The sequence below is a fragment of the Misgurnus anguillicaudatus genome, chromosome 3 (assembly GCF_027580225.2).
Source record: "Misgurnus anguillicaudatus chromosome 3, ASM2758022v2, whole genome shotgun sequence".
Taxonomy (NCBI): Eukaryota; Metazoa; Chordata; class Actinopteri; order Cypriniformes; family Cobitidae; genus Misgurnus; species Misgurnus anguillicaudatus.
In genome coordinates, this window is record NC_073339.2 from 8005001 (window position 1) to 8017866 (window position 12866).

General features: G+C 36.9%; 1 protein-coding gene and 1 long non-coding RNA gene across 3 annotated transcripts in view; both read left to right on the forward strand.

Annotated features, from left to right (window-relative positions):
* The window catches only part of LOC141358848 (uncharacterized), a 144512-nt gene extending 142733 nt beyond the window's left edge, over nt 1-1779 (forward strand). For both annotated transcript variants that reach the window (XR_012365333.1, XR_012365331.1), the window contains exon 3: nt 597-1779. This is a non-coding gene — a long non-coding RNA (uncharacterized lncRNA). The remainder of the gene's footprint in view (nt 1-596) is intronic.
* A 5051-nt stretch (nt 1780-6830) lies between these two features.
* The window catches only part of LOC129444067 (heparan sulfate glucosamine 3-O-sulfotransferase 6), a 32721-nt gene continuing 26685 nt past the window's right edge, over nt 6831-12866 (forward strand). Inside the window, exon 1 of the mRNA XM_055204426.2 lies at nt 6831-7607. Coding sequence (XP_055060401.1) covers nt 7108-7607 — 500 coding nt within the window. The 5' untranslated portion in view covers nt 6831-7107. The remainder of the gene's footprint in view (nt 7608-12866) is intronic.

Here is a 12866-nt window from a genome sequence, read left to right on the forward strand (position 1 = left end):
GTGTGTCATGTGCTTTGATGATTGTTCAAGCTTTTAAACACGCAGAGTTTTATTAGATACAATAAAAGCATTTGACTACATTTCAGTGCAATAAAAGGTTTTAATAAAGTTGGGGATTTCTGTAGTCAAATGTCCAGGCCCATTTTGCATGTTTGCTGTCTGGATGATCTTCTGTATTGTGTATTCAGATAAATGTTTAAAGCTTCCTAAAGCTTTTTTTTAAAGCATGTTACTGCTCCAATTAGGAACGCCTCTTTACTTTCTTCCAAAAAACAAGATTTTTTCCTTTGTGTAATATTTAATATTATAACACAGGACTCTTGAATGCTTTATTCTGATTGGTTGAGATGTTACATGGGTGTTAATAATTTTTTCAATAAATGCACACCTAACCTGTCAAATGTCTTAAAATAACAACCAGAGCAATGTTTGTGCTACCTGTGATGTGAGCGGAATAACTACGGTCTTTTGAATTATTTGAAAATAATGCACACCTGCAGTGTAATTTCACCTTGGATGTGCATTATTTTCGAAAATTTTAGTGGCCCGTCATCAATTATCCCTTACATAACATTCCTTATTCCTCTTATTTTTAGCCCCTCTGCTCTGACCACCTGGCTGCATTCTGAGACTCCACCCACTTTTCACAATCCAGTGAACCATCTGTGCCACTAGAGGCATCGCAATCTGTTTGCTAGATCTGCCCAGAATCGCCACCAACCATTGCGATGAATTTTGGGCGGGTTACCTGTCTGGCTGAGCAATTAAAGACATGTTCAAAAATGCTAATTCAATTCGGTGTCCTGTGAAATGACCCATTTTTACAGTTAAGGTACCAAGGTTTTAGGTGTCCTGATGCCCTGCCCCAACATGCTGTTCATGACTTTTTTTCTTAATTCTCGTCTCTCTTTTTCTTGTCTGCTACACCCATTGCACTGTAATATAATTCAAGTGTTCCCTATACTTAAGGCTAACCACAACCTTCCAAACCAATGCTGTGAAGAGAGACTGCCTTTACTACCACAGACTTCAGCTTTCATGTGCAAACACAGCGCCGAGGGTACGAGAAATGCATGTTCAAAGTGCCAGTGTTTTTCAGCCAAGCACTGCAGGCATGAGTGCTTTGACTTTATGTATCTTTGAGAAAGATTTAACGCATTGCAAATATAACAACAAGCTGCTGCAGGTAACCTCAACAGGCATCTCTAACATGCATAACTAAAGCAGGTGACTTTAGAAAGTACTGCACATTTGTTGTTGTTTTAGGATGCAATCTGTCCGCGTTCACCTTGTTTGAGTGTCTGGGGATGCAATATTTAAGAAACACCCCCTCAGCTGTGAAAACAAGGGTGGCACATCTGGATGAAGGTGATTGAGGACGTCGGCAAGCGTGACACGCACATGTGTTGAGACATTCTGATTTATACTCAATCAGTCCCTATTGTTGCTATTCATGTTTTGATTGAGACATTTGAGTCCAGATCAGCTTTTCAAAAAAGCAAACACACATGAAATATGCTTTTCAGTATTGCACAGCAAACAAAAGGTGCAATGTAATAACCACCATACTTGTTTCTTCAATAGTACCCTAATCTTTACTGTTGCTTCTTTGAAATTCTTCATACAGTAGGCTATGCTTAATAAACTGCAGTTTGTTTTTACCTGTAAAGGTTGCGTAACATCAAGGTCAGACCTTGTTTAACAAGGTGCAATGTTCTTTTGCTTAAAACCACTTAACCCGCGGTTGCTTCGGGCTGTACTGTCTCTGTAAGCAGTCATGTGTATTCAGTACCAGATCTTTGAAGCAGGATGTTTTGACTAAAAAGCATCTTTTAAATGGCATGCATGTCATAAAAGCAAAAGATTCCTCCTCATCTCCCTTTTTCTGTAACCCATCAGTTTTCCCCTCACATAAATCCAGAGATATTTTACTGTCATACCATAAATGCAGACCATTCTTCACCCACAAGACTGAATGATCTAAATGCATTGTTCAAATGAGTCTAACTAGTTTAACTAGTCTAACCCACCTCAGTACAAAGCTTTAAACTTGGCTAGGAGACACACCATAAAGTTGCTTAAGTTCACAATGAGGAGAAGTGCGGTTTATAAGTGTTCACTTACAGCATTGTTGTTTGTTATATACGGTAGGCCTAAATATGCTACAGTGATTTTACAATAAAATTGCCTTTAAAAAAACTGTAAAAAACTTTAAAACTTTCATTGAAAAAAAATTAGGAACAATTTGGCAGCTTGGTGGGTTCATATGAAATGTCCTGCACTGTAAAAAGTAAAGTTTGGATCAAATAAAAAAAATACTTCAATTGGTTACAACTAAAATGTGAATTTTTTTTAACTTAAAATTTTTCACTGAAGATTTTTAAATATTTTAGGTGTTACCAATTTACGTAAGTTTAAAGCAACACTGTGTAGTTTTTCAACCTTTAAATAATGTCTCTAAAATTATTTCAGTGATAGAACAACTCTTAACTGGACAGATTCTACTGCTGCTGCAACCTGAGCAGCCTCCTAGCTGCTACAAGCACACTGTGAAAGTGGCAGGTGGAGGGTAGAGCACACAGCCCCGCCCCTCCCCCTGCCTGCAGAAGAGTGTCTGATACCAGGCACTGTTGCACTTTTCAACCACATGGGGGAGCCTTAAGCAGTGGCGGTTCTAGACAAATTTCACTAGGGGGGCCAAGGAGGGGCCAGTGTTTTACCAGAGGGGCACATAAAAAATGGCAAGAAATTATATTTAAAGATTATGCACGTATATGTAAGAGCACAATTACAATGTGTAAACTTAAAAAAGTTAGCGAGATGTTGGTTTTGCCGGTTGTTTATACGTAACAGCTGTGAATGATCACAACGCAAGCAGCAGCCACGTCACAGGAGAACAAGTGAACAGTGTCCCAATGTCAAGTGAGCTAGAGTCCTTACCAGTGCCCAAACCTGCATACACATTCACAACATCGGGAGACTGGGAACGAATTGAGACACTCGCCGAGCAGCACCCGCAGGAATCTACAGTGATTGTGTGCGCCGCTCTAATTTGCCCGTGTAGAATGTTGCGTCGCATTAGTTCCGCTTTTGGCGCTAGCGTGTAATATCAAAATAAATTGATACTTTTTTATTTGGTCAGCACGGGGTGGCCACAGGGGTGGCCAGGGACATTTCTACAGAAGCACGGGCCACCCTTGGCCTCCGTGTAGAACCGCCACTGGCCTTAAGTCAATTTTACATGGAAACTACATAGTGTTGCTTTAACTGCCTGGGTTTCACATTCATAGCTGTGAATGATCACAAATGATCTGAAAACATTAGCTAAGCTTTTATACTTTTAGCATAAAGTGACAAATTAAAGGGGTAGTTTGCTTTAAAATTAAAATTCTGTCATGATTTACTCATCCTGTTGTTCTAAACCTGTATGCATTTCTTTTTTCTGATGAACACAAAAGAAGATATTTTGAGAAATGATGGTAAATTTAATGAAATTTAATGGGTACCGTCAACTGTGTGCTTACCATCATTTATCAAAATAATTTCTTCATCATTTATCACAATACTTCCAAAATATTTTTTTCTTACTATGGAAGTCAATGGTCAATAAAGTTTTATTATGGCACCAAGTAACATAATTTTGTTAAAGGATTAGTCCATTTTCTTAAAAATAAATCCAGATAATTTACTCACCACCATGTCATCCAAAATGTTGATGTCTCTCTTTGTTTAGTCGAGAAGAAATTATGATTTTTGCGGAAAACATTCCAGTATTTTTCTCATTTTAATGGACTTTAATGGACCCTAATACTTAACAGTTTTAATGCTGTTTAAAATTGCAGTTTCAAAGGACTCTAAACGATTTCAAATGAGGCATTTTTGGCAAGAAAAATAAAAAATATGCACTTTTAAACAACAACTTTTCGTATTCCTCCGATCGTGTGACGCGCCAGCACGACTTCACGTAATACGTCATCACGTCAAGAGGTCACGGATGACTTATCGAAACTATGGCCCAGTGTTTACAAGTGTGGAGAAAAAGACCGTTCCGACGTTGTTGTATGTCGAATGATACTAATTAATGTCTTTGTTCAGTTTATTGTTTAAAATGTTTTCATATATGTAACACGTGACCTTTTGACATCATTATGCAATTACGTGAGGTTGCGCTAGCACGTCACACAGCCGGAGGAAGACGAGAAGCTGCGGTTCAAAAGTGCATATTTTTATTTTTCTTGCCAAAAATCACAATCGCTTCGCTAGACAAGACCCCTATGCCTCGTCTGGGATCGTTTAGAGTCCCTTAAAACTGCATTTAAACTGTTAAGTGTTGGGGTCCATTTAAGTCAATTAAAATAAGAAAAATCCTGAAATGTTTTCCTCAAAAACATATTTCTTCTCAACTGAACAAAGAAAGACATCAACGTTTTGGATAACATGGTGGTGAGTAAATTATCTGGATTTTTTTTTTTAAGAAAATTGACTAATCATTTAAGTTAGGGCTCTTACAGTGTAATATGTCAAACATTTAGCTTTCCTTGCAAAATTTTAACAAGTACAGTTAACATGGCAGGAGTGATTTCGTCTAAGAAGAACATTTGTGACAAGTGCTGTCATACATCAAGCAAATGGTAGAGATACTGTAGCTCTTGAGCTAGGTACTCCTCTCAATAAAAAAAATTGACTAAAAATTTGCACAACCATTTGGTTGAGAGGTGGCTAAAGGGTTAAGTAGAGCAATTTTAAATGTTTACAGTGTATACAGATGTGATTCACCATTTTAAATCTTAACAGCTGTTTTATCCAGTCCTTTGTCAAAACTGTCCTAATTTGTTTTCACATACACAATCAATGTTCAGATATACTCCAATGTTTCTTGTAACTAATGCAAAATGGCACATTTAATTCCTCAAGTTAATCTTACTTTATGTTTGACATTAAGTGGACATGTTACGCAGTCATCAGTCATGTGTGTTATGTGAGTCAGTGGGTGGCAGTTCATTGGTGGTCCTCCACAAATATGTAGCCAGGACCACTTTTATCTTCTTAAAGAATAACTGATTATTGTATCATTTCTTTTGATGGCAGCTGACTTTCACGTGGCTCTAAATTAGATTTAGCCACACAAACCTTATTATTATTATTATTATGTTTAGGAGCCACTGGTTATTGTAATGTTATATAATATAATAACATATAACTAGATACTGTTATTTATTATTTCTCCCTGATGTAGCAAAACCAATGCAAGGTACACTCCAAAAATAATACTTAGGGTTTGGGACTTAAACAAACCTGTAATCGCATGCATTATTGTTTATATAATACATACAGTATAATGGCTATTTAAAACTCCAATAATGCACATACTATATGTCCTATACAGTAGTTAATTAAAGTATCGACATATTGTTTAATGTCTTAATCGATTTTCGATTAGACAGGGTCTAAAACAAACACTAGAATCATTTTGGAACTTAAAGTTTTGGAGCTTGTTGTGGTTTAATGAACACGTGATATAAAATAATGTAGTTTGACACAAGGGTCAAGTGGAGAAAGTGTTTGGGTTAGACAGGCAGTGTTGTTTATGGTCTCCTAAAGGCTCCGTGTAGTCTGAACCCTAAAACACCTGTCCTATAGCGTTATTAAGAGTGTCTACTGTCAAGAAATGTTGTTGTTAGTAATCCACAGGTTGTGGGTCCAATCCCAGGAAACACAAATAAAATGCATCGCTTGAATATACCATAAGTTGCTTCGGATAAATGCATGAATGTTTAAAAAATGTTCATGCATGCCTTGTCAAAATTTTCAGAAACATGTGCATTTGGCAGACATTTTTATACAAAGTGACTTGCAGTGCATTACAAGGTATACATTTTCAAATCAGTATGTGTGTTCTCTGGGTTTGGACCCATGAACTTTTGCGCTGCTAACGCAATACTTTACCACTGAGCTATACATGCATGTAAATATTCTCAATATTTAAGAGTTTTCTGTAAAAGTAACGTGCGTTCCTTATTGTCTTGAGTATATAGCATGCTATTATAATTTTTTATAACCACCACTACACTGTAAAAAATACTTTGCTGCCTTAAAATTTTTTGTTAAATCAACTCAGATTTACAAGTCATGCCAACAAAGATGAGTTGTCACAACTTATAAAATATAGTTGAGAAATGTCAACTTAATTTTATAAGTTATAACAATTCACTTGTAGTTATAACAACTCATCTCTAGTCAAGATAAATAATAGTAAGTTGAAATGACTTGTAAATCCCAGTTGATTCAACAAAAAAATTTTAAGGTACCTTAAATTTATGATTATAATTATTTCTCTGTCACTGTATATTGAAGGCACAGCAAACCATCGTGCCAACAATTTAAAATTGTGTATTTGCATCTCTTGACTGTGTGTGTAAATTCAATGAACATTTCTCTATGATGTCTATGTAGTAAAGTAGATGAAGGATCAGTAAACAGACAGTCTCCGCTTAGTGTGTGGCCTTCATGACAGGTGTTGCTCACTCACTGACCTCTTCATTTGTGTACATATATGTGTGTGTGTGTTAAAGGGTACTGACAGCAGTGTCTATGAAGGAAAGTGCATGCCATAAAAATACCCAAGATTACATTCTCTGGATCTCTTATGCATCGTGAACTTTGACCTGCTCTTTTTGAAGCTCTCTAGCTCTCATTGATTTAGCAATAATGGAAGGATTTCTAACTGCTTAGGTAGGTAAGTCATAAAAGTAATTCGAGCAACGGGACAACGGGGCGGGGTCTTGGAAAAGGGGGCGTGCGCACCAAGAACGGGTGGGAGAGATAAATGGGTAACCTTGATCATCCAAAGACCACAAGATGAGGAATTAGTCACATCAAGACCCCCGAGGCAATGGATCTACAAGTCCAACACAAGGAGCAAAATAATGCAAAGCTATGATTTGTCAGGCTGTGCTTCTCTGGATGCAACAAAAGTGCGCACATATGGGATGGGTTTGACAAAAACAGGAAATAATCCCTAAATTATTTGGGTTAGAGACGAAAAAACTGTTCTTCCAACTAATACGGCATGGTGTTCGGCATTTTCTTTTCTTGTCAAAGACACTCATGGGATGTTGGACAACGAGTTTCAACTTCGGGCACCTGAAATCCCACTCCAAGGTGTCTTTTTACTTTACCATGATCCTTATATTCACCTATTTATTTTACTGCCTCACTGGATACTGCGATTCCATGCCGAGTCCATTATACGTCCATCAAAGTTTCAAAAGCAAATTTTTCTCGAAGGAAGAGAAGAAAGTTCAGGCGGACGCGCGCTGGAACATCACCGCACGCGAACTCCCCGAGTCCGACCAGCTGGAGTTTGACGCGAAAGATTTGGAGGACGAGAAACGGCAACGCGCTTTAGATTATAACTTTTATAATAATCTTTCCGTATCAAATAACTTTGGAACTAAAGAATTTCCCCAGGCGATTATTATTGGGGTGAAAAAGGGAGGAACGCGAGCGCTTCTGGAGTTCCTGCGCGTTCACCCGGACGTGCGCGCGGTGGGCGCAGAACCGCATTTCTTCGACAGGTTCTATGACAAGGGTCTCCAGTGGTACAGGTACTCCAGTTTTTGAGTTTTAACAATACGGTGTTGCTGTTTGTGTTACATAACGGATGCCATACCGTTTTGCTAGTTCAATATTTGATTTAATATATTGTTTTTGACAAATTCGATGAAAAAGTCGATAGTTTACAATACGGTCTCATTCAACAACACTAGTTACTGTAATATAGTAGTTAACATGAACTAGCAATTAGCAATGTCATTTTATAGCATTTATTTTGTTAATACAAATGCAATTGTTCATTTTTGTGCATAATGCATTAACTTATGCTAACATGTACGTTTTAAAATTTGTATTAGTAAACGCTTAAGTTACTGTATAGTATTTGCTATTTACTATAGTAAATTAATTGCAATAACTGTATTAAAATCTGAAGATACTGTATACACTGTTATAGCTGTAACTAGTGCAGTACCTTTTGAAAGGTCCTAATGGTACCATAGGTACAGATGTATACATTTGGTACCAACATGTACCTCTGAGATAAAAAGTGTACATTTTGAAAAAGTACCACCCCAGTGCCAGCTAAGAATCATTATTTGGAACTTACTGTAGTGAAAATTTCAATATACTATAGTAATTATACTATACTATACATTGTAAAAAATGTCTGTAGAAATTACAGTATTACTGGGTATTACTGGCAATAGCTGCCAGTAACTTACTGTAGATTTTACAGTTATGTTATTTACTGGCAACATTTTGTTCAAAGTTAAATGAACATGAAACATTTTCAGACTTTATCTTCTACAGTAAGTTACTGGCAACCAGCATCAAAATTACAGCACATTTTTTACAGTGTATGATATACAACATTATACCACAATTTATAGTATACTGTATTATTTCTTATGTGGGTGACAATCAAATACATCAGAAATATTGTTTATTGTTAGATGTAATTTTGTTTCAGGGTGCCATTATTGAACTCGGTTACCTACAGAGTGTTAATTTGGTTAACCACCTGATGTTATAAAGGCAACGATGCTCGGCCAGTTTGCAATATTCAGCAGTAATTCTGGTTTCTATTAAATAAGCCTGGTGTACACACTGAAGCCTCTCTCGTACTGTTTTGTTTGGCAGTACAGTTTGGATAAATGCATATTGATTTTTCTCTCTTTTTGTAGCACTTAGTTAAGTAATATCACCTGTCAGACATCCACCATGGCAAGACATTGAACCGTCTACCAATAAATTGACTGCATTGACTGTCAAAGCTTCAGTTTCTGTCTGCCATCCACTCAAACATCAAAAGAATAGAGAGCATTGTGCAGTAGCTCAGTATGGTGTAAAATAATCGTGGTCATATTGAAGTGTTTTTAATAATCATGGAAAATTTGAGCACGTTTTAATTTGTTTCTCGTGCAGAGAGCTTGCTTTTAGCTCGGCAGATTTCATCAGGTTTTGTTCCAGCGTGTGTTGACTGCCTTATGTCAACAAACCGGCCATATAAGAGCTTTTTAAAGTATAATTCAATAAGAGCCTTGTCAACACCATGGGTATTCTGTCTGCCGACGTGTAATGACAGCTGAGCGATAGCACTTTCCAGATGGGTTCAGTAAATGTGTGCGTGTGTGTGTGTGTGTGTGTGTGTGAGAGAGAGAGAGAGAGAGAGAGAGAGAGAGAGAACATACAAGCTTCAAAATGAGCAGCTGCTCTCCAAAGTACATAAAGCGTGCTGAGAGCTTTTAAATATGAAATGTCTGCGAAGCAGATCTACAACAAAAAAGATCTAAGCATTGATTAATGTATGTAATCATAAAATTGAACCTTAATTCTAATTCCCAATCTTGATTCTCTAAATTGAACATGCAAATCATTTTAGGGATAAGGGGGTTCAGGAGGACCTACCCCATCTGATGATTGTCTGTCTCAAACTAAAAATATCATTACAAACTATGTGTTTAAAATGATAAATAGTAAAAAAAAATAATAATTGTGTAAGTAGTAAAACAATACAAACACAAACAGGGGGAAAATTATTTTTAATTAAGTTTAGCAATATTTTGAGTCCCCCCTGCCTTGCATCACGATGCTTTAGCTAACAGTCATTACGTTTAAAGTTACGTTCAAATTTTATTTTATTTTGTTTATTTTGTTCAAAAACATTGCAATTAAATAAATTGTTTTGAAGAAGAATATTCTGGTTAATTTAGTCAGGTTTTTATTGAACCAGAAAGAACTTTTTTAGAAGAAGGTCTCCATGCAACACTAATAATAGTAAGCAGTGGCGGTCGTTGACTTCTTTTTCGAGGGCGCACAATGTGTGTGGCTTATCATGTCAAAATATGTGTTCGGCGCGTCATGTGAACCTATCTGCATCGCGCATCATGTCAAAATACAAGCTTGCTGCAGAGGGTTCGTAGGGGTTTATGATAAAAGAGACGCTCACGTTTGCCAGATACTCTTTATATCTTATGTGTAATCAGAGTTTAGTGTTACGTTAGTGTCTTGCGAGTATTTTGTGAACGTGAGGGTCTCTTTTATCATAAACCCTTTCGAAGCATGTGCAGCAGGCAATTGGGTTTAAAGGGGCCATGGCATGAACATCTGACTTTTTTCATGTTTAAGTGCTATGATTGGGTCCCCAGTGTGAAAAAGATCAACCCAGTAACTTAGTTTTGGGAAACCATTCTCTACAAGCACATGAAAAAATAGGTCTCCTTATGATGTCACAAGGAGCTTTTATTATAATAATACCACCCCTTAATCTGCACTATCCAACCACAGCACTGCCATTTAGTGCAGAGAAAAGCACAATTGAGTTTTAATTGCAACAAACCACCATCATTGTGATCAGTGTTTGAATTTCGTCAGCTCATTTGCATTTTAAAGGACACACCGAAAACGGCACATTTTTGCACACACCTACAAAGCAGCAATTTTAACATGCTATAATAAATTATTTATATGGTATTTTGAGCTAAAACTTCACATATATGCTCTGGGGACACCAAAGATTTATTTGACATCTTAAAAAAGTCTTGTGCCATGGCCCCTTTAAAACAACCCAGCATTATTTCTTAAAATACAAAAACAATTTAATCAAACTGAATCTTCACCAAATTCTTAATTTATTATACGTCATATAGATGGTCTCAGCAGTAAAAATATAAACAAACGGCTTTCGTGGATCAAATGTAACTTCCTGTTAACTTCCACAAAGGATCAATAATAACAGTCCTAATGCTGCGTTCACACCAGCCGCGGTAAAGGCGTCAAGAGTGATTTCAATGTTAAGTTAATGTAAAGACATGTTTACGCACATCTGGAGGTTTTGCGGCATGAATGAGGCATACGGTAGACATGAATCCGCCTCATTTGTGCGTCTAGTTCATGCGAATAGTGCGAAATGAGCGTTGCCGCGGGAAACACGAGAGTTAAAAAATCTAAACTTTGGCGGATATTTGCCCGCGTTAACCAATCAGGAACTTGATCTAATAGTGACGTGATTCGTCGTAGAAGCCGCTCCCATGACGCGAATTTCCTCGTGAATGTCTCGAGTGACTAGAATTTCAAGCACGGCTGATGCGAGTAAACTCAAAATGTTCAAGCGCCCAACTACGTGCGAATAGCACGTTTTTGCTGCCTCTACCACGTTTGATGTGAATACAGCATTAGAGTAGTTTATTTCTGATAACAAGGGAAAAAAAACAAGTAGATTACCTTAGTTTAAATTATAGCTAAAGCGTATAAAAAATACACTGAGCTACGTTACTGTGTAAAATCAATGTAATAAACTACAGATCGGATGCTAACCCTCCCTTCACATAGCGGTGTTCCATGATCGCCGTCTCCCCTCATCTTTAGGAAACCAAAATATTTGTTATTTTCATTAAGGTATTTGTCCCAGAGTTCAGATTAGTCACATGTCAGACCGTTAAACAAACAGAGACCAGAAATTAAGTTCCATCCAGACGCAGAACCGCGACGACGCAGGTGTGTCCGATAAAACCGTCTTTAATAAAGAATAATAAATTAAACTCTTGTCAGAGCAGATATTGAAAAAATATTGAAGATTTCAACACTAAAAACACTTTTCAGAGCACTAAAAGCATCTTTTCATGACTCTATAAATCATTGTGTGTGATAAAAGTCACTTTCCAATCAATGATCTATGCAGACTCGCTGCTTATCGATTTTCCCCTTAACCAACTTTATTGCATTAGGCACAGAGACAGTTAATTAACCTGTGCATATTCAATCTTCTTGACAAAACCCTGTTACCCTTTACAGCTACTGACCACCTTTATGGGGCTCTATCTATCTACCTACCTACCTATACTTACTATTTATACTTACCTACCCCCATCTTATCGTATACTCCGATATAAATAGCTTTAAAATATTAAAATTAAATACAGGAGTATTTGCGTTTCATTTTTTTAGCGGTAAGTAAATACATCCTTTCCATTTTACATTACACATGCCATTTTTATTTTAAAGCCATAAATTTGTTGACCTGTCAGGTTTGATTTCCCATATGACCCGGGTCTCTAACATTAAACTAGTCATTGATCGATCGTGCTTGAGGGTGATGGTGCAGAGAAAACATTGCTGCACATCAGCATCACCGTATGGAGATAGATGTTTTATTTATATCCTCACAGTACAGCGCACCCTTACATGATCATGAATAAAAGCCAGGTTATATTTTTAAGCATTAATGATGATCATAGTTTGGCACACCAAGTGCAAGATCTTTCGATATTCATTATTGCTAGAAAGGTTTCAACGAGCCGCTGTGAAAAAATCAGGGTGGAAAGAGTGTAAGACTCGTTTTATTTTCCAGCCGAGCAATTGTCCTTGAATTGTCCGTAGTGACAGCTGTCGTCTGGTGTAATACTCCAGCATTGTCAGAGTTAGCTGTGAGAAAGAGAAGAGATACAAATGTTGGTTTGTTTTGTAATTGTTTCTTTAATAAAAATGTAATTACATACTGTCATACAAAGACTGCCTATGAACTTCCTATCTGCATTTGGTTTGTAAATACTAACATTGTCATTTAAAAAATGTCTTTTCAGTCCCAGTTCTTGCAGTCTCAGTTCCTTCAAGAGATTTGTAAATTTCTTATGTTATGATTTGTAAACGCTTTGGATGTTGTTGTCTACATCATCTATTCTCGTATAAAAACATACAGGTACTATTGAGATCACCCTGCTGTTTTCTCAGCAATGTTTACTAATGTTGGTATTTTGTTTTATTGTGTTCTTCATGAACGCACGTGTCTGTACTAAGTCTGCGAAAAACAT